At 42.1% G+C, this 22,790-nt stretch overlaps 1 protein-coding gene across 1 annotated transcript; it reads right to left on the reverse strand.

Annotated features, from left to right (window-relative positions):
- Positions 1–452: 452 nt before the first annotated feature.
- col1a1a (collagen, type I, alpha 1a) lies at positions 453–22,145 on the reverse strand. Its single transcript, XM_048245729.1, has 51 exons — positions 21,945–22,145; positions 20,354–20,545; positions 19,839–19,861; positions 19,706–19,732; positions 19,147–19,239; positions 18,445–18,513; positions 17,721–17,765; positions 17,242–17,295; positions 16,664–16,717; positions 16,176–16,229; positions 15,889–15,942; positions 15,623–15,676; positions 15,483–15,527; positions 15,135–15,188; positions 14,658–14,702; positions 14,251–14,304; positions 13,500–13,598; positions 13,289–13,333; positions 13,069–13,167; positions 12,830–12,883; positions 12,483–12,590; positions 11,769–11,822; positions 11,441–11,539; positions 11,045–11,098; positions 10,483–10,581; positions 10,152–10,205; positions 9,961–10,014; positions 9,717–9,770; positions 9,547–9,600; positions 9,338–9,382; positions 9,110–9,208; positions 8,568–8,675; positions 8,113–8,220; positions 7,949–8,002; positions 7,657–7,710; positions 7,396–7,503; positions 6,685–6,738; positions 6,447–6,500; positions 6,171–6,332; positions 5,721–5,828; positions 5,397–5,504; positions 5,123–5,176; positions 4,890–4,997; positions 4,692–4,745; positions 4,258–4,365; positions 3,581–3,634; positions 3,251–3,358; positions 2,868–3,144; positions 2,510–2,700; positions 2,143–2,385; positions 453–1,816 (listed from the first exon to the last, which is right to left on the reverse strand). The coding sequence occupies exons 1-51, from the start codon at positions 22,024–22,026 to the stop codon at positions 1,670–1,672; spliced, it is 4,332 nt and encodes a 1,443-aa protein (XP_048101686.1). The 5' UTR covers positions 22,027–22,145; the 3' UTR covers positions 453–1,669.
- Positions 22,146–22,790: the final 645 nt, after the last annotated feature.

The raw sequence follows: 22,790 nt of genomic DNA on the forward strand, positions 1-22,790 counted from the left end.
AATTACAGTGGACATGTTTACTTTCGCTAAGGATTTAAGATTTCGTTGAACTGAAATCCTAAATGGACGAGTATCTCACCCCCACATATGTCGGATTACACTTTGGATTTTTGGATTTATTGGATTTAAAAGCTTTTGATACAGGTAAGCTCTAGACAACCACTGCAGAGGACCAATGTTCCAGATTAAGGTAGGCTTACAGTAGGATAACTAGCTGTGGTTTTCCGAACCTGACATAAACTCAAATTGTACTGAAGCTATAAGCATATTGTTGACTGAAAATGGTTTTAAACAGTGACGGTCAAAAAAACAGGTACAATTGTAAGATAATTATTTCTGAGATTTTTTTAATCTTCCTTTCAGTCAAAAAACAACTGTAACAGGTGCAAGCCGTGCTTCATTCAAGTCCTTTGGGCAGTAAAGGGATAAGTCAAGATCACATCTGACAAACATAAGGTCGACCACTTAACATGCTTTATTTCAGCATCCAAAATAATTAAAAACATCTCAAATTATTATACATATACAAAATAGGTACAGATCCTCTTGATTTTTTATCCCCCTATGGTGTGTCTGCTTCTCTCATGATAGTTGGACTTTCTCAGTTTGTTCCTGTTCTCATTTTCCTAAAACTTTTGTCAAAAACAAAAGAAAACAAATACAAAAGGGCTAGAGGGGTAATTGCCAAAGGCAATTGGACAACATAAAGAGGGGATGAAAAAGAAAAACAAAAGACAACAACCAAAAAGTGTCAAAAAAGGTGTTCGAAACAAAACAAAACAAAATAGGTTCGACAAATCCACCTGCTTATTCTACACTAACAAAGACTGTGTGCATCACAGCTGTAGTTTTTACCCCTAACCAAGGCTCAAGTAGCGGTTAAGCACACACTTTAAAAAGATGGCATCTGTTACAACTGAACAGCAAGATCATGTGGTTTCTTAGCACCAAAGGCCCTGTAAGCAAGAATGTTAACAAAACATCACTTCCAAAAGCAGAATTCTAATACATTCCACTAACAAGGCCTCATATAGCACCAACGTAGCTGTTGTCTGCTCCATTCAATCATACTTCCATCGTGTAAAATCTACCCTGGTGTTGTCTAATACTGGGTAAAGTTGATTTCTTGTCTGAGGTAGCCATTAGATTTCAAAATGAAGTTGAACCCCTGTCTCTACTGATGCTTGCCATGTGACTCGACAGAACAATGGTATTTTCCTTTGGTGGTGCTTGTCCTGGAGGGTAGAACAACAAGACACTTTACAGTCGTTTTCCATATTTATTTAACACCTGAACATGGTACAAAGCATTGTTTTTTCTTTTTTTCATTGTCCTTCCGCAGTGGTAAAAAAAGTCACCTGTATCTGATGGGAGGGGGGAGATTTTACGCTTTACAAGTATAAATTATTTTCTTGTTGCCAGTGAAACAAATGAGTCTTCTAAAGTATCCTCGGTGTAGGTGTTCATAATATAGTGGTCCCAGGAAAAAAAAAAACTCGATAACACACGACCACTGTCTTCAGAAGCGCAGTTTTAAGCAAGTGGACCATTCTGACAGCCAAATCAAACTTGAGGGGTATTTTAATGCATAGGAAAAAGATTTAGAGAGATGACTGCTAGAAAAACACACACACAAACACACAAACAATTTCAAGTCCAGATTTCTTTTTTACAAGAAGCAGACTGGGCCAATTTCAATGCCAAATTCCTGATCGGGTGCACCAACGTCCATAGGAGCGATGTCAATAATAGGCAGACGGGATGTTTTCGTTGTCTTGTAGTCGATGACTGTCTTGCCCCATGCACCAGTGTGCGACTGTGATGATAACAAAAACAGAGACAGTCAGTACCTCAGGTAATTCAGATCTTTACAGGTAGCTCAGATCTTTTATGCAAAACTGGTTCATTCTTCATTGCTCTATCTTATACGTGAAGACTCAACAAGCTTCACTACAAATATTTGTTTTCATACAGTGGTCACTATTGTGGAAGAAATGATTCTACTGAACCAGTGTAGGACTCCCTCCACATTTTGTCTACACATTAGCCACACATATTCTACTTTAAGCCACATTAAAGAGAGTAGACACATTCATATACCAATAGCGAAAGAGATAACCTTAAAAGTAACACGAAACTCACCGTGCAGCTGTCCTCGACCACGCTGTATGTGAAGCGGCTGTTGCCCTCGGCTCTGACCTCGATCTCGTTAGAGCCCTGCAGGAGCAGAGCCTTCTTAAGATTGCCTGTTTGCTGATCCATGTAGGCAATGCTGTTCTTGCAGTGGTATGTGATGTTCTGGGAGGCCTCAGTGGCCATGAGGCGCAGGAAGGTGAGCTGAATGTTGACATCCTCAGGCTTGGATCCCTCACTGCCATACTCGAACTGATGGTAAGAAGGCATCAGAGGGTAAAATTAGCAACAAACACTTGAACGTACAGGGAGTGGTATTCAGATGAAGCGAGATACAATTTGAAGGATGGGATTAAAATGGGGGAAAGGATATTACCTGGAAGCCTTCGGACATGGACTCGCTGAACCAGACGTGCTTCTTCTCCTTGATGTTCTTGCTTGTGTACCAGTTCTTCTTGGGAATGTCGGCCACAGATGGGTAGACGCAGGTCTCGCCAGTCTCCATGTTGCAGTAAACCTTGATGGAATCCTGAGTGCAACCCTGGTCGGGGTCGATCCAGTACTCGCCTGATTGGGGGACACGGCGCAATATAAGTGTGAGTTTAGAAAAAAAAATCAATACTAATAATATTCTCTGTCAAAAATACTAGTAATTGTATCACAGAAATGTGTAGCATTGTTGATGAATTCCAAACAGTGTGCTCAGAAATGAACTAGACACCAGAGAGACCTACCGCTCTTCCAGTCTGGGTGGCACATCTTCAGGTCGCGGCAGGTGCGGGCTGGGTTCTTCTTGGTGCCATCGGGGCTGCGGATGCTCTCAATCTGCTGGCTCAGGGACTTGAGTGTTGTGTCAACCTCCAGGTCACGGTCGCGCATCACGTTGGCATCGTCGGCACGGAAACGGAAGGGATCGGGAGCCTTCTCTTGTGGCTGGGCAATGAAGCCGAGGTCGAATCCACCACCAGGGGCACCAGGAGGTCCAGGGGGTCCGGGAGGTCCAGGGGGACCCTAAAGAACAACAGGAAGGAAAGCAAAATGCTTAGAGCAAGCAGGACTTGAAACCACATGTCATGAATGTTGGGGTGAACTGCAGAGGTGGCTGATGTTGACTTACAGCAGGTCCAATTTCACCAGTGCGACCACGAGGTCCAGGGGGTCCAATTGGTCCAGGCAGACCGCTCATGCCATCCTTACCAGGGGAGCCAGCAGATCCAGAAGGTCCCTAGGTGTTGTGAAGAGAGACACCAACATGATATGAAAATTGCACCTAACTTCCCATTCAAGCTGATTTAGTTGTCTTGTCTTTGGTGATTTTCCTGATATAGCTGAGACTACATAGCATAGAGACATTTGTTCTGTTAATTTGCAGTGTACATATCAATACTTAGGAAGTGCAGAAATAATAATAAAGAACATACTGTAACAATATACAAGAAATACGTACTCTAGGTCCAGCAGGTCCAGAAGAACCAGCAGGTCCGGCCTCACCAGAAGATCCCTATTCACAGAAATAACAATTTACTTTCCGTAAGTGCACTATAGTGACCAGTGTTTACCACAGAATTGAATTCTATTTGTGGTGGCATGTTTGCAGAATTAACTTGAATGCAACAGTTTTTAACAAATTAGTGCAGCATGGTTATGAAGCTAACCAGATTTAAGCACAATTTAGTACAACCTGGAAAAATCATTGTGTGGTGGTCAATGTTGACATTGTGGTGGGCCGCCACAAATAAGTCAATGTATGGGAAACACTGGTGACATATCTATTGTGCTAAGAAACATACAGTTCAAGTGTGTCATACAATATGATCAGAAGTGTGAGATGCCCATAGATAATTATTATTTCCCAAAAGCTTCAATCCAGGCTTATTCAAAAGTCTGTTAAGCTTTAAAGAGTTTTCCCCTCTTCTATTCCATCAGTAGCTAAGAGAATCCTAGAACAGAACATCTAGGATGTCAGTCAAACATGAAAATGAATGTTATTAGCTGAGAGCATGAGGGAAAAGAGTGAAGTTGAGATGTTTCAAACCACTGGCCTACTCCAGTGTGACTGGCAGGTGTTGTGTGTTGTAGCTATAACTTAACACTATAAAAGTGAAGGATTGCAAGTAGGCTTACAGGAGGTCCAGGGGGTCCCTGCATGCCAGTGAATCCTCTGTGTCCCTTCATGCCTCTCTCTCCAGCCTCACCGGTCTCTCCCTTGTCTCCACGAGCTCCAGCAGGTCCCTGTGATGTACAGGAGGTCAAGTTAGTTCAATTCAATTGCACTCCAACAGCAGATTCAACAAAAAATATGTTCTCTTGATGGTTAAAAGAAACCAACATCTGAATACTTTAAAGTAACCGTACAAAGACTAAGAACTTTCCATTAATAGTAGAAATATTTATATGATGTTGTAAGATGTAAGACGTTATGTGGAAATCATGGAATCCATCAAATCTGGATTTAGATCCTGAAGTGAATTTCCCAGATACAGTGAAATGCACATTGGTTCCCAAAGTGGGACAGAGGTTAGACTACAGATGATCAGGGAGAATGAGGGAGTACTTACGGCAGGTCCGCGAGGACCAGCGGGGCCAGAAGCGCCAGCAGGACCAGCAGGGCCCTGGAGTTGGACAGATAGAGGTAGAGAAAAGCAAATGTTAGGTCAGGTCCTACTTAGCCTTGGTCATTCTCTTGGAATTGAATACATTTTCATTGTCTCCACTGCTCGGGGCAAAGATGTGTTGTTGGCTTCGTGAACACTCACAGACTCTCCACGGTCACCAGTCTTGCCAGCAGGTCCAACGGGTCCAGGAGCACCAGAGGGTCCAGGGGCACCAGGAGCTCCGGCAACACCGGACTCACCACGCTCTCCCTATGGTGGAACCAGACAATGAGGGAAAAGTTAGTCAAAAGAATAAAGGAGATACTGGTGTGGTACACTCATAGGTTTTAATGGAACTGTACAGGGCACAGCAACCAAAGGAGTGACGTTCTAACCTTGGGGCCAGGGGCACCATCACGTCCAGCAGATCCCTCATTTCCAGGGGCACCCTATATGAAACAGAGAAGAAGTGATTTTGAGTACTTGACTTGTCCACTAATTTGGTATCATTATTGTGCTAATGACTTAGAAATCCTCTCAGACTTGTACTGGAAACTACTTTGTCCAAGTAGACCTTGACACTGGAAACAGATCTGAATCACAGCCAGATCTACTCTAAAAGGAGTGAATTCTGAGCAAAGTCTTGGTGATATCAGACAGGATTCTCACCTCACGACCAGCCTCGCCAGGGGGTCCAGCAAGTCCAGCAGGTCCCATGGGTCCGGGAGGTCCACGCTCACCGCTAGGTCCACCAGATCCCTGTTTGCCGGGCTCTCCCTAAAGCAGACAATGAGAAATGTGAGCAGTCAAGAAAACACCTTTGTTCTGGTTAACACAAGAAATAAGGAAATAATGTGGAGAAACTAGACTATATCTTGGGGAATGGTCTTCAATATTATCTTCCTATATATCAGGAGTTATGATAGAAGAAGCTACAGTGTTATCTGGTGGTATTTATGTTTGACAAGTTGTTCTGTTGAGGGAAATACTTACAGCTGCTCCAGAAAGACCAGGGAAACCACGCTCGCCTCTCTGTCCAGGAAGACCAACAATACCACGGCTTCCAGCAAGACCCTGAGGTCCGGGGATACCTGCGGGTCCCTAAATAAATAAAGCAGAGATCGCTTAAGTGTCTTGAGCACTGTCGGAGCTTTTAATGTTAGCCACATACTCCAAAAAGTAATTCTCAAAAGAATAAAGATCAACTATGGAATAATGAAGGGCCAAAGGATGGATTTCTGTATATCATTGGCAATTTATACTGAGAAGTACTAGTTTAGTCAGAGGTTTAGCTTGTTGTATAAGTTCAGTCAAAGGTTATATGCCTATTGTGTGCTCTGAATGTCCTGACTGTTGACTATTGTCTGCAAGCTGTTTTCCCTCTGCTGCGGAACACAACAGATTAAGCTGAGATAGGTTAGATGTTGTCTAAGAGGGACTTACAGAAGGTCCTTCACCACCAGGGGCTCCCTTCTCTCCAGATGGGCCAGGGGGACCAGCAGCACCAAGCTCACCAGGGCGGCCAGCAGGTCCAGTGTCACCACGGTTACCCTTGGGTCCTTCCTTGCCACCAGGTCCGGGAGGTCCAGCTGGGCCAGGGTTTCCCTGAAAAGTGAGGAATGCCAGATGGGTTAATCAGGATTTTGATGGAATTTACGAACAACATGCATTGTTGTTGTTTTGATCGAGTTTGAGGACTGTAAGAATTGGTCCACTTACAGAGGGGCCGGGAGGTCCAACTCTTCCGACAGCACCAGGGAATCCAGTAGCACCCTAGCATGGGGTAAAAACAAATCAAGTTAAATTAAACTCACAGACACTGGTTGATGAATAAAATGTAGATATTATCCAGTGATGCACATGGGATTGAGTGCCAAGAGTCTGGGCACACCTATTGTAATTGCAAGAAATTTGGTATATGTCTATTTTAAATTTGTTTTAAAATGAATATACTTACGGGAGGTCCAGCAGCACCACGGGCACCCTTAGCTCCAGTAGCACCAACGGGGCCCTGTGTGAATATAAACATGTATTAATAAACAGGAGGAATAAATAATAGCCTAATAGTAGTAGTATTACTTGTGACTGTCTGACTTATGCCGGAACTGTGTACAGATTCTTTTTAAAAATCATAATCGCTGTGGTGTGCTATAGTATAGTTAACCAATGTGGAACATGACAATGTTGTTATTTGTCATTTATAGCTCAAATGAGCAAATTGGCAAATCAAAGTCAAAGGTATATCATCATCACAGGCTATTAAGACATCCAGTCAACTGTGGTCTCAATTGCTAAGGTGGGGTGCATAGACCATACCACAATCACTTGCACTGGATTTCTATGACTGTGCTGTAGCTGGGCACCTAACACCTACCAAATATTGTTTTTACTTGATATTCTGGCACACAGCTCAAAAGGAATTTGTCCATGTAGACTGGCTTTTGGTGTTCATCCTAACCACACAGGTGCACAACTAATTTGATCATAAAACTGATCTGTGTCTTCAAACAACTGATTCGCCCAAGATGAGTGTTTCTGCTAATGGATGAATCCCTCCACTTGCTCTGGAGATGCCTTGTATGGTCAGACTATGCCCACACTTAGACTGTTATTTTTGGCAAATTGTTAGTGGTGTTGTGTCTGAGGTGAATCAAGTAGCCTACTGTACCTGAGGTCCAGGGGCACCAGTGGCTCCAGCAGGTCCGGGAGATCCAGCATCACCCTTGCCACCAGTGTCACCAGACTCTCCCTTGCTACCAGGCTGACCATCAGAACCCTGTATGGGGAGAAAGTGGAAAGAGACTAAAGTTAATAAGCCCCCATACAGCATAGTACCCAAGTACATGTCAGTAGGATATCACGTGAAAGGATGTTAAGGTGGACAGGCTTGTTGGGTGGGTAGGGTGGGGTGGCATTTTGGGATACTTACGGGAGGTCCAGCGAATCCAGCAGGTCCGGGAGGACCACTCTCTCCGCGCTCACCCTAGCAGGAGACCGAGCATGGGAGAGTTAGTCAAATGAATGAAGGGCTAACATTACACATTAAGGGTCAAATGTTGCATTCTGATACAGTAGCCTGGTGCACTATTACAAATAATGTCATGACTTCTTTTAGAACGGATGACACCAACTCTTTTGGTCTAATTCTACTGCCGTTGCTATTGATGTTGATGATCAGCATAATTGTGTAATCTTTAGAAAAGTTTGTGAAATATACTCACAGGGGGTCCACGAGCACCAGTAGGTCCAGCAGGTCCAGAAGCACCACCCTCACCCTAGGTAGAATAAAAAAAGACTTGAAGTGCGAGCCCATGCTAAAGAAAACAGTGGTCAGTCATCTATGTGAATGCACATTTTTAAAGTTTACATTTAAAAGGAGGCTCACCTTGTCACCAGGGGCACCAGCAGGGCCAGGAGGTCCAATAGGTCCAGTCATACCACGGGCACCATCTTTACCAGTTGCACCATCGGTTCCCTTGGCACCATGCTCACCCTATAAATGAAAAATCAATAAGCATAAGTCCTCCAGGAACTATTCTACAGTTCTTCTGTATGCTCTTTCAGGATGAAAGCCACTCTAGATTCAGCTTCTGTCTAGGATGTGGATGCTCTGACATGACTGTCATGGTGGACGATTTTGTTATTGACATTTACATTCAATCATGTCTTCTACTTCTGTCCACAGTGACTTATAGGTAAGGCACAATAGAAGCATCACTTCCATCACAGTGATAAAAGCCTAGGATTAGCTTTACATTGTGAGGTAGGAATATGTCACCAAATCCCACAGCAATGTACTGAAGCAATCAATAATCTATCAAGACGCTCTGGTGGACTTACTCTCTCGCCCTTAAGTCCGGGGAGACCAGCAGCACCCCGCTCACCGGGCATTCCCTGCAGTCCGGGGGCTCCTCCAGCGCCAGGGGCACCTGGAGCACCAATATCACCCTGGCAACAGAGAAGAGAAGGGAGAAAATGGGATGACTCATTTAGATGAGGGTTCTTAACAATGTTAATTTGCTAGAGAGCTGATGTTGGCATTACTGCTTGCTTAAGTTGTGTCTAAAACCATATCATAGAAAAATCATAGCCAATGTCATTATCAAAGTACATCTTACTGTCTAATATTACAGTTTGAAACTGTTATAGTTAGTTATGGTCAAGACTAGGTAATTAAAGGACATTATTATGTAGTTTTGACTGTGTGGATGGTCTGGTGATCTGCATTTTTAAATAAATCTTAAGTTCACATTGTTCTCATCAGTGAGCCGCTGAGGCTATTTTGGTTGGAGTTGAGGCTATCAACTTCTGGTTTAGCCTCTAATATTAGCAATACATAGAAAGAGTGGAATTGGTTGGTGCCACGGTCTTTGTGTCCATACCTTAGCACCATCGTTACCAGCGGATCCAGGAGAACCACGGGCGCCAGCAGGTCCAGCGGGTCCGGGGGCACCACGCTCACCTGGGAATCCTCTATCACCCTGAGGAAGACCAGAAAAGAGCCATGAGCTTTTTGTTCAAGGATCCAGACAGCAACAAGAAGAAGATCCATAGGTGCTGAGTGGATCAGTTATAAGATAGATCTGTCTGATTGTTAGAGAAGTACTCACTCTGGATCCAGCGGGTCCAACAGCGCCAGCCTCACCAGGCAAACCCTATGAAGAAGAGATGATTATTAGCATGGAGTTCTGTTTTTCAATAGATGGTGCCAACTTCCTCTTTAGCTACCACCTGTCTGAGTTGATAAGTCAGTTGATGTCACATCAAAGTTGACTGAGTTGAATGAACATTTATGTGTCCAGTCACTTGGGACACTCACCTGCTCACCAGCCTTGCCAGGCTCACCAATAGCACCCTGAGGTCCTGGGAGTCCCTGTAGTGAAAAGACAAAATGGAGGACCGAATAAGTAATTAAGTCTGTGATTTAACTTTCACAACACTCCCAAAGTATATCTAACTACTGAAGAGGGCAAAGGAGAGCACACCCACCTGGAATCCGGGAGGACCAGCAGGTCCCTGCTCACCTCTCTCTCCAGAAGGACCCTGTTGGAACGGACAGTGGAGAAGCATTTGTCAGAATAAAATAGCATCCATACCTATCTGTAATCAGTTTTCAGTTTTGTCCATTGTGGGATGTTGATGTGTTTCAGGCATTGAGTAGTTGCCAAAGCAGGTACATGTCACACAGGTTAACCCAGAGCATTGTGGGATGGTGGAGCAGTATGACACTTACAGAGGGGCCAGGGGCACCTGGAGCACCAACGTCACCATCTTTGCCAGCAGCACCCTATAGAACAACAGCAAGGTTACCATAAGACTTAAAGAAGACATTAATAAGGTCAGCCTATTTAATAAGGACTGCCTATTTATTAAGCTAACACATAAGTTAAGTTAGGTGTTGGGTAGCTGAGTAAGTGAACTTACAACGGCGCCAACAGGTCCCTGCACTCCTCTCTCACCAGGCTTGCCACCCTCACCCTGTCAAGGAAAAGAACATGTCAGCTCTGAGGACAAATTGTTACAACTAAGGCTGTCAAACAATAATAATAATAAAAAACTAATTGATCACAAAATGTTGCTGTGATTAATCTTGGAAATCTATGCAAATATAAGATGACAGTGGAAGAGTGAAACCACCAACACTAAGATGGAAGAGGGAGAGAAAGAGAATGACCATGCCAAATTTTCCCATGCCAAAATTTTGGATAGAATTTGTAATCATTTTGGAATGGTCGTGAAATGTGTTGGTACTTACAGCAGCACCCTTGGGTCCGGGGAATCCCATGACACCAGGCTGACCTCTGGCTCCAACTGGGCCTGGGGGTCCAGGGCGGCCATCTTGTCCAGGGGCACCCTGTAAAGTTCAGGATGAGAAGAAAAACCATGAGTCTCTCAAAGTCACAAAAGTTTTATTCCATAAAATGAATGTATTAACATCCATATCTAACCCTGTAAATATCTCTCCATGGATTAACAAAGATTGTTTGTAAATCCTCACAGTAGAATTCCTTATTCAAAATGTGATCAAATATTTTGATATAGGCTACTTTGAATTGTATTGTAATATTCTAACATTTTGACTCCAGTACTTGAGTACTCAAATACATACTCTGTATAACTCTATAGGATGTGTTGAGTAGCTAGCTGGCCTTGTGTGCTTGCTAGTGCAACAGATGAGTCGGTTTCTGCATTTTAGCTACATGTAGGTGTTGTTATGTGGAATAAGCTAACACTAAGAGGAAATACGATGTGATTCAGCATGAGGTAGATTTAGTCAAGTGGTTTTCAAAATACTGTAGAGAAGAGGTTGTACTTACAGATGCGCCCAGCTTTCCGTCGGGTCCAGGGCTACCAGGGCTGCCAGTCATTCCCTAAGAAGGGAAAAAAGTAAGAAAGGTCAACTAGAGGGCAAGAGGTCAAATGCTGTAGCAGTCACAAGTAGTGTACAATGTTCATTATTTCCAAATGGCTGATGACTTTACTATTCCTTAAGCAATATCCCATGTTTGGGCATTCAAAAAGCTGTGCATTTCTCTAAGGGTGCTGTGGTTGCTGTGGTTTACATATTTTATTGTTTTTACATTTACTCTCTCTTATGTCAACTTTGGGAAATAATTATTTTGAAGATCACAAGCTAATTAAGTTAACATAAGGCACTCTTTGATCTGTCCTCTGGAGACTTTGAACATGAAACGTTCTGTTTATTCACTCACCTTGGCTCCGGGCATACCAGGCTCACCGTTGCGGCCAGGCTCACCAGAAGAACCCTTAGGTCCAACAGCTCCAGGGCCACCACGCTCACCAGTGGCACCCTAGAGGGAAAGAGAGGAATAGCAATGTTACCACCCTGAACTCAAGTGATCAGAAAATGATTAGGCACTAAGAAGACTTTCTGTCAGACACAATGTTTTTTCCTCCTTAATATAAAAGTATCTATTAGTCGTCCATATTACGATTTTAGATTATGCCATGTTATGCTTAATCAATCAATTAATCAATCAGTCCGTCAAAAACAGAGTTTAGGGTTTTTCTGATTCTCACCTTGGGGCCAGCAGATCCATCAGCACCAGGGAAACCACGGCTTCCGGGGGCACCCTGTCAGAAAGAAATACAGATACATGTTAGTGCCATGACAAACTCATTACTATAACGTCTGAATCAAAAGATCTGGAATAAACCAATAACAAGTTCAGCTCTGCTGCAGCCACTGCAGATCCAAAGCGGCAATACTTGAAACAAGCCAATTAACCAATTAACCAAGGTCACAGGCTTTTTACAGTATAGTATGTGCATCAAGTGAAATGTCCTTACTCCTCATATTAGTAGACAGTGATGTTTTAAGAAATGTTTTTATGGGTCATGACCATGGATAAAGACTGTCATGAATCCATGTTTGTAACCACCATCTCTTTACTCTCTTCCTTTTTGAAGAACTAAGAATCAGGCAAATAATCCCCATATGTATTAATAGTTTTTCCCCAGCCCATTAACAGTAAATTGAATTATGTACATTTAACATTACCTTTCAGTATTGCTAATGAACAAACTACTGTTTTGTCCAATCTCATGCCAATCAACAACTTTCAAAGATTATGTGGTGTTGACAATTTGTGTTGTGAAGAGAAAACACACAGAACTGGACATCGACTGAAAAAAGGGGGGATGTCAGATGGGATGCAGAAAGAGAGAGGGAATGGGGTGATGAGAAAGAGAGAGGGAATGGGGTGATGAGAGGTGAGATTTGGGGTTACATACGCGCTCTCCAGGGGCTCCACGAGATCCAATAGCACCGGGCTCACCACGAGCGCCTCTCTTGCCCTCCTCACCAGCAGGTCCGGGGGGTCCCTGGACTCCAGGAGCACCCTAGGCCATAAGAGACAGACAGGGTTAAGGAAGGATTCCTTAATTAACATTATAATGCATTAATTAACTGAAAAAAACTATTACAATGCATTACTATCAACATGCACTGAATGTTGTGGACAACAATAAGTAAAATAACATTAATTGATCATTTATTTATATTTAGGTGTGTAAGTGGTTATGCGTTATCTGGTCAGTATTGTTAAATAGGGTTTGTGTAGAAATGCAGGTGCACTTACACCCTCTCCCTTGGCACCGTGTTCTCCCTTAGCTCCGGGGGCACCAGCCTCACCCTGGTGTCCAAATGGATACATTCAGTTCACACATAGAATTGACATTTATATCAACAGAAAATACTAAAGTGGGTGGCATTGACGATTATCCATTGAACTAACTTTTAAAAATACTCAAATTAACCAATTTCATGTAAAAGGCATTTTTTTCTTATGTATAATAACAATGTGATAGGGACACTTACAGTGTTACCCTTGGGTCCTGGGGCACCTTGTGCACCAGCGGTTCCGGGGGGACCACGAGGTCCAGGGAAGCCAGGAGCTCCAGCAACACCAGCAGCACCCTGTAGGGGGCAGCAGAGATCCAGTTACTCAACAGTGACTCCTCTGCATGGAAAAATTGTACACAAGTAAAGAAATGTCCAAAACATGTCAAAAAGGCTAAAATTCACTCAGTTTACTCACAGGGGCACCCTTGGCACCGGGGTTACCATCAGCTCCGTTGTTTCCCTGTTATAAAAACAAGGCAAAAAAAAAAATGGCAGCAAGGTTAGTAGTGGCTAAGTGTTCAGCAAACTAATCAACACATTCCACAGGTCACACACCGAGCAACATACAATCAAGCAAAGAAATATATAGAAACAAAAACAAAAAAAGACACGTTATGTCCACGTACAGAAGGTCCGGCAGGGCCAGCAGGTCCGGGGTTTCCTGGCTCACCACGAGCTCCAGCAGGTCCCTCACCACCACGGGCTCCCTGAGGTCCGCCCTCTCCCTGTGGGGTTGAGAAGATATACAGTCAGGATTGGGCAAAGTGTGTGACACCATGACCTTACATGCCCTCTCTATGGCTCGGCTGAAGGAGCTAGCTAAAGGGAAATGCTACACACGCTACAGTGTGATGTACTGTACTGGATGAGGATAGATAATGAAGATTTTCATTATCCAACAGCTGAGCCTTGGGCCAAAGAATGACCATTATCATTCAGCATAAGGCATTTTTTCAGGCCTCTGGCATGAATTTATGTTTTTAAATCTTGCCTCTCCATCCTCTAGTTCAGAGCAATGATCAGCAAATCAAGCTCTCCACACACAAAATTAACTTTTTCAGTAACACAGATTAAAGTTGTTTTCAGTTGTGTTCAGTATTTATAATACGTTTTCTGGGTACTTCTATGTAAAGATTTAGACTATGTGTAACTTTACTGCACATCTGGCTCAATTTTTCTAAATTTTTCAAGACTCCCTGTCAATTATCCGTAGATGGTTTTCACAATGAAATCATCTTGCTAAGACTAAATGCGCTTAACTTTACAAGCTGAATACAAGATAGTTTTGGTCTGACTGGCTACTCAGACCTATCTTGGTGTGAGGGAGACTTTAGTAGGCTTTGGGAAGTATTCTGTGATATGTTTGTGATTGCTTACCTTGGATCCAGGGCCACCGGGGAAACCGGGAGGACCAGCGGGACCAGTTGGGCCCTACAAATAAAATGATTGAATGGAAAAAAAAACAGTCAAAACATGAAAAAATATAATTGAAAACATTTACACATTTACTTTCAGCTAACTAACATTCGAGTGTGATCTAATATATATAGTCCTCATTTACATTGAAAAGCAGTTAACAGTACACTATTAATGGGCGTATGTAGCCTATGTCCTGTGGGATGTATGGTTGTGTTTATAGTTTTTGTAATAAAGAGGGGAGTCATTATATCGCTTGCCATTCATAACATGTTTATAACAACAATGAAATAAATAATGAACTCTGACGTTTATAACATATTAATAACACATAGGACAAAATATGCTGCTTTGATTGGAAAACTTACAGGAGGACCAGCAGCACCAGCAGCACCATCATTACCACGGGCACCCTGCAAAACACAGGAATAACACATGAATAACATTATATGAACATATGGAGAACAAACAGTTGTGTATCTAAATTATGTAGGGAAGGCATAGCTCTGGGAGTAGACAAAAATGTATGCAGTTAGAAAGCGTGATATTGAGGAGTAAACTTTTATCTATTAGAACTTGTGTAAAATAGTAAATTAGTTGTCCATAAGGGCTTGAATTGATGACCAAATTTACTGGTTAATAATTATTCCTTAAGGTATATGGATATAAATGCATCCTAAGAGAGTCTCTTTCAGGTCTGGAAAAATATTTCAGTGGTGATGACCCATGATTTCAGCTCATGCCCACAATGCCCCCAGGGTCTTCCATGGCTTGTGGTTTCATTCAGGACCTCTTAGTATCTGGTAAAGATTTCAAACATTTTTTGATGTAAACATTATACTCACAGCAGCTCCAGAGGGACCGCTACGGCCTCTCTCACCAGGCAGACCACGTGGGCCCTAAAAAGAAAGTAAAAGACAAAAAGAGACGTTCAATGGATACAGTGGATTACTACAGTAACTACAGCAACAGACAATTTAGATATTTTAAAGTAAATATGTAACATTACTGTAACGTTTTGTTGTCTATATTTATATTAGATAACATGTATATTTAACAACAGGAGTTAATGATGTGTTTGCAAAGTGACAGTGGAGTCACAGCATATGAAAGATGGTCTTAGGAGGGATCATCTGATTATGGTCAGGTTTGTGTGGGACATGGTAATGGAAAGATGAAGACAGATTACTTACCATTGCTCCGGGGGTTCCATTCTCTCCAGCTGCACCAGCCTCACCCTGTATGCCAGAAAATTAAGATATTAAGAACATTGCATTATGGGAAATGTAGTGTATATGTAATAAGTAGGGGTGGGGGATTTTGCAGGACTTACCTTAGGTCCAGCGGGGCCACTGTCTCCCTTAGCTCCATCTAGACCGCTGAATCCCTGAAAGAGATGGACAACAGGAGGTCAATCAGTGAACTCTGAAGAAAAACTTTGGTCAAAGCTGTCCCACATAGGCTCTTCTTAGCATCCCACAAAACCCTTGAGTTCCTACAGAAAAACATCTTCCACATGAAGTGCCTTTCATCGGCTTGTTGGGTTTGCTATAGCTTCAACCCCATGTTGGGGTTCTCTCTGTGTCTAGAATTACTCACTCTGTGTCCCTTGATTCCAGGAAGTCCAGGGGTTCCGGGGAATCCACGAGCTCCCTATAGAGAGAGGATTTGGTTATCTTGTTGTGATGTGCATTGTACAGTGCATATATTAGGATGTAGTTATAGAGGATAATAAATTAAGTGGAGCATAAATCTGATACAAAATGGCATCCTTTAGTCATGGGGCTTTCCTGTTCTGTACACTAACTCTGTGAATGAGGGTAAATGTGAAGATCTAAAGAGTGACTGAAGTGTTATCAAAACAAAGATTTACAAATAAAAGTCACCTGAGGGCCAGTGGGTCCGCGCTCACCACCGCGACCAGGTTTGCCAGGCTCACCCTGAACAAGGACAAAAGGAAGATGTTAAGAGGGCACAAACTTGGACATAAAATAACACAAGCAGTCAGCATCAGGCCCTCTGTATCCCTGTATGAAAAACACTGAATAATCCACATTGATTATATATTTTAAATGGTTCTAACCCTGATCTATATTTTAGTAAACTAGTCTCCATATAAATGTTGTTATTGTCCAGATCTGATGCTGATGTAGATAGATAGATAGATAGATAGATAGATAGATAGATAGATAGATAGATAGATAGATAGATACTTTATTGATCCTCAAGGGGAAATTCAAGAATAATTGGCCCATCTTACTTCACAGGCAAGAGAACACAAAATCTACTGATAGCTTTGAAGAATAGTATATCCTGGTATCTTTGTGGTTGCATGATCATCATATTGAGAATGTAGAGGCATAAAACAACTTACATCTTCTCCGTTCTTTCCAGGGGGGCCAGCAGGACCACGGGGACCCATGGAACCCTACATGAAACAAGACAAAACAAAAAGCCCTGAGTAAGAGACTATGTCTAGGAACTTTGAACTTTCCACATGTGTGTCTACAGTATGTGTGTGTGTGTGTGTGTGTGTGTGTGTGTGTGTGTTTGTATATGATATGATGTATATATGAATTGTGGGTTTCTTAGCAATTACACCTTTAATTATTTGATTGTTTTTATATTTGCATTTTATGTAAAGCTAACATTAATATCTAGGTCACAGGGTCAAAGTTCAACGTTCATGTAAGTGACCTTTTAGGAAATGTCTGAACATTCCAGGATTATGGTATTAATGAAAATCATATTATGAGATGTAAAAGAAAACCACAATTTAGGAATCCACATAGGACAATAGATAGTATAATAGTATTTTCCTCTATTAAAACCTAGGGTTTGCTAGAGTTGCTTAGAAGGAAAATGTCCATTCTATTTTTCGCTTAGCATATGCGAACGTGCATATTTGAATGTATTTTTAATGTATTTTTGTGTATCAGTGTGTGTACTCACAGGAGCACCAGCCTCGCCAGGCTCACCAGGGGGGCCAGTGAAACCCTGAGGTCCCTGTAAGGAGACAAAAAGCAGAGGTCAGATATCCGGCATCGCCAAGAGTGCTCACTAAAGGTACATCATAGAGTACAAGTAAGATCCAACAAATGATCAACTGCCATTATTTATTTTTAACGCTCTTTGAAATCTGCTTTATAAATACAATTAATAAAATAGTATAATAATACTTATTATTGGCAAGAATTATATGGAAATATAACTAAAACAGTCTTGGTTGCAATAGACATCATGTGCAATAGATGTTCATGTTGGAGTGCTTGCTCTATAATCAGCAGCACTCCATCAACCACACTGCAAGTCCCAACATGGCAAGCAGGAGACTCACTGGTTGACCTCATGGCGGGCTCAACTCCAAAACCTCTGGTAAAGGGACAAGAAAGGAGGAAAAGACAAGCAGACAAAAAAGAGGAAATACTTACACTGTTACCGGGAGGTCCAGGAGGACCACGGGGACCCATTGGGCCCTGGAGAGAAAAATGTTTCTTTAAGTGTTGCAACATGATCTTATTTTAGCATTATATATGATGCATGTCAGTATAACATGCCAACAATAATGTTCAATTGAAATGTGGCCTCCAATAAATTGATGGGATCCAAATATTTGTATATAGACTCAGGTCAAATTAAAGTCATAAGTAGGTCAACAAAGTTCACTGATTATGTATAGCTGACCTTGGGTTGACCTTATATTGGTAATCAACACAGGCTCAAATGTCAAGTCTCTATGGGCTGTCATGAATGTCCCATTTTCCTACAAGGCCTGCTAGAGCAGCTAAGTGAAAAGTGCATCTGTGCTAATGTGGTCATGGTGCATGTGTTGTCATATTGCAGGCCCTTGCTGGTAACATAACTTAACACTGAATTTGTGTGTTCGAGTAGTGTGCATTTGTGTGATGAACCATTGGCCCATACTGTTATTAGAAATGGTGAGTTTGCGTGTTTGTGTGAAGTGCATCTAAGTGTTACCACATGTAGCCTATGTGCTGTTGTCCTGGAGGCCCATTCTTTTATCAGAAATGAACAGTGACATTGTGTGTTTGTGTGGTCTGTGGCACTGTAATGTCTTATTGACCCACACTGTTTACAGAAATGAACAGTGAATCGGTGTGCCAGTGAGGTGTTTGTCTGCAAATATTGTCGTACCATTGGGCCAGGGATGGGCATACCGCCAGACTTATCGTCGAATCCACCAGACATCTGAGGAGCAAAGTTCTGTGGAAAAGAAGGGGTAAAGGGGTCAGTAATGCATTCAGAGTTTTAAACAGATGTCAATTTATCCATACTTGCCATAACCACAATCTATTCTTCTAAGAACAGCTTTTGCACTTAGTATGTTGGTTGTGTGGATTTCCAAGCAGCTATGCTAACCATGTGTCTAATGTGACTACAGGTTAAAAGGGTGATGGAATGTGTCAACAGATTTTGAACTAGATTACAGAATGAGAGAGACTGAACAGATGTTCCCCTGTCACATTTCCTGGTTTGATTTCCCAAAGAGATGTTGGATAACCAAAAGTTTTAACGTATTATCTTACTTTTGTCAGTGTGCGGAGAGACATAAGACTGGCTCTCACCACAACAAATGAAGTCAGCAGCTAGATACACAGACCTAATTCTGTCATGTATAACGAACCAGCAGCTTAACAAGCTGAGGGACAGCATGCTCTATTCTAGGTGATGTCCAGAGCGCTGTCCACTACTCTGGTGCTGAACTGACTCTGGGAATCTGCTTACAGTGCCCCCCTGAGGCTTTGGTAGTGTGTACATTTTTGTGGGGGGTTAAACGGTTGACCTCTGACCTTTTGGGGTCAATCTTTTTGTATCTGAGAGAGGGAGTTAACTTACTCCACCAAGGCCGGGAGGTCCAGGTGGGCCTGGGGGTCCGGGAAGGCCGGGCTGGCCAGGGATGCCATCGTTTCCGGGATAACCAGCGGGGCCCTGTTTTAGAAGGTGAAACGAAGGGAATTTTTTAGAGATTGTTGGAAGTTTGGAGTCAGGTAGCCACCTCAACTGTTTACCATTGATAAATGTCAGTCAATCTGCTAATACACGGTTATTATCAAGATTACATAGATAGAGAATAATATAATATAATATAATATAATATAATATAATATAATATCTCAGTTTATTGATAGGATGTATGTATTTTCTATCTGGAAGTTTAGCCAACTACCTCAATACTGTAAAAGAGCTCAACTATTTTTTGTCAACAGTGTAACAATCTTGGAAATGATCATTTAACTCTGATAGTCTGATCTCTTTCGTTTTAAAAACCTCCATAAAAGCATGACATTGGGGTGTTCCAACTTCAATTAACACAGTCTAAGCAAAACATCCCAATACAGACATAAATGTCTAGACGAAATGGAAAGCATGCTAGAAATGAAGAAGAGGAACCTACTCTGTCTCCCTTGGGTCCGCGGGGTCCCTATGTAGATGAAAATACAGCATGTAATCATAGTAGTAATAATAATGTCAATAATAATATGGATATAAGTATTACATTACAAATCATTCATAAAGAAACTAATTACCTCAACAGTCCCCTGGCTTCGACCTATAAAATAACAGAGAAAAAAAGTCATGATCTCAAATCACAAAGAAAGTTGTCAGTATTTCTTCTCTCCAGGCATTATTCTCAAGCTCTAACTCTACTTTATTCATTGTATTTTGTAGTATTTTTGCTCCTTTTACTTTACTGTAACCCCAGTGAATTGTCCCATACCATGGCCTGTTTAGCCATTATAGGCCTAACTGAAAAATAAACAACAATAATAAATAAATAAATAAATAAATAAATAAACAACAACACAAAATCAGACTTGGCCCAAGCCATTCTGTATAATCCCATTGGAACAGGTGGCTGATGAGGGGCAGAGGATGACAGATAAGGATAATATCCAGGTGTTCCCATGGTACAGTAGGTTATCCATGAACGTTACTCCACCGAGAAAAGGCAATGATTCGGCTTGATATGTTGAGCCTTTCCCAGAAAAGCATTAGCCTACAACTGCGGGCCATGTCGGTCAAGTGCGGTCAGGACTCGTACCGTCGTCGGGGCAAATAGGGCAGCACTCGTCGTGTGGGATCACTGGATTGGGGCAGTCGGTAACTTCTTCGCAGATGACTTCATCGCACATAACGGTGCCGCTGTCGCACACGCAGATCTGGCATGGTTCGGGTTTCCAGACGTCCCTGTCGTTGTAGACTTGACCGTCCAACGTGCAGCTCACGCCCGTGCCTACAATGGAACGGAGCAAAAACATAGTTTAGCTTGAGAGCCAAACTTCAGATTTTTTTTTCACAAACTTAATGACAAACACGTTAAAATGTATAATAGACCAACCTATTAGAATCACTAACAGCAGGCCAGACAGTCTATGTAATAAAAGCCATAAGCCTAGGTCTGGTTCTATTCGTTGTAGCAATTAGGCTATGGCTGGAATTTCCAAAATATTGGAGTATTATTTCATGACTGTTGATGTATAGAACATAAAATGACTGTTTAGGCCTACAAGTAGCCTATAGCATCTCTGACTCTTCTTAGTAGGTTAGCCTAGTAGAGGTGGAGAAAATGCAATGTCTGGTTTATGCATAGGTCTACAGAAAGAAGGCCCAGTTCCACGTTGCCTAGAGTTTACTGTCAATGATTAAATAATTGAATACTGTCAGCCTGGCAGAGATCTACGTTTTTCCTTTAGTGGAAAGTCTGAAATGTCTGCATGTGTTTTCAATTATCGCGGAAAAAGCGAAGGGGGCGGAGCGAATCCTTGTGAAACGATATTCCCAACATTATGCACTTCATGTTTTAGCCACCGGGTGGCGCAAGTACATCACTAATCTGCCTTGGTTTACAGGCAGATGTTAAAGCCATATCAGGCGTGGAGTTGAGGGTTCCTCCAACAAAGCATTGATGTCTTTAACAAATTGAAGGAGCGTTTTCGTGTTGTTAATGAAAGTTCTACCTTAGCACTCCGTTTATATTCACGTTATTGCCTAGTTTTCCAATCACCCAACCCCAAATTACCATATCAGGTGGATGCAGTAGAAATTTACAAAATCCTTGTTAATATATCTCTAAGCCTTCAAAGTTACGAGCTGTCTCTCTTAAACTTATCATGCTTGACTGGAGAAATAAATCACTCCCAAATGTATCCTGACACCCTCACGAATGTCAGTATTTTCTACGAATAAAATAAATCTAAAGTGCACTATTGGATTGTTTTCCTTCCTAACGCCTGTCTCCATGTCCAACTCTTCACAGCTGTGAAAACGTAGCTCGGGGACATCAAATAGCGCGAGGAGGCAAGGGCCTCGAAACCTGTGCCAACTTGCCTCTAAGTACTCGCGCATGCATGTGCAGTAAAGAAAGGCCCATCCAAGGCAAACAAACTTTCTATCCAAAAATACACGCACACACATCTCTGTAACATAACGAATGAATTGTTTATCGGGGGAGGAGAGCAAGAGGATGACTGGAACAATAGGATACAGATGCGCACCGGTGCACCCTGACAAGAGCAGACCTTTTTCTTTTTATAAGTCCCTCAGTCCGTATGATTATTACTTGTATTCCCTGTTTCTGAGGAGCACCATCAAGCTTTCATCCACAACAGGAGTCTCAAAAAAAGTTTACTCACGATCGTCCTCGCCTTGTCCTCTTGCCAACAGCACCGTTGCGCTAAGCAACAGCGCCAACCGAATATCCACAAAGCTGAACATGTCTAAATATTAGACATGTAGACTCTTTGAGGCAAGAGAAGTTATTTTTTGTCCCCCTTTAGAGTCCAATCATACGAGGTAGGGTCCGGTCTTCTGTATCTCCAATCCAGACCCCTACAGAAACTCCCTACTGCCTTAACCAACTTTTTCCCCAAGCTTTTATACTCCAAAGTTTTGGGGAGGTGCTGGATGCAGCGCATAGCTCGAACATGTTCACGTTTAAGTGAAGTGAGTCCCTCCTTCGTCCCACCGGGGGCTGTCTCAGGAACTTTTTCACCCCTAGCATCTTAAGAAACTTGATCTCAGAATGAAAAGGTGGCGGATCTGTCTAAAAACCATCTAATCTTTTATTTCAAACCAACAGCAACACAAGGCATCCTCGCCGACCGGTGGCAAGAAAGGCCTGTAACTTTATTTTGGCTGCTAATATCCTATCTGATAAGCACCTAATCATTTGTTACAATAATTTGCTTTGGATACATTTGATTACGTGTATTTCCATGCATCGCTAGGCAAATTATAATGTCGATGTGGTAGGCCTACCTTTGTAATTGCTGCAATGAATAAATGTGTTGTAATTGCTGAATAAATGTGTTATAATCCTAAAGTATAAGATACGCGCACCGTTATTGACAGATCATTTGGAGTTTATTCAGGTGTTTTCATTTGGAAAATATGTTAACGGAGGAAATGCTTGTTTTGTTATAATTTATTTAACAAAATATTTGCATAGAAATATCTCCGAGAACATTCTTATGTCATTC

The sequence above is a fragment of the Alosa alosa genome, chromosome 6 (genome assembly GCF_017589495.1).
Source record: "Alosa alosa isolate M-15738 ecotype Scorff River chromosome 6, AALO_Geno_1.1, whole genome shotgun sequence".
Classification (NCBI taxonomy): Eukaryota; Metazoa; Chordata; class Actinopteri; order Clupeiformes; family Clupeidae; genus Alosa; species Alosa alosa.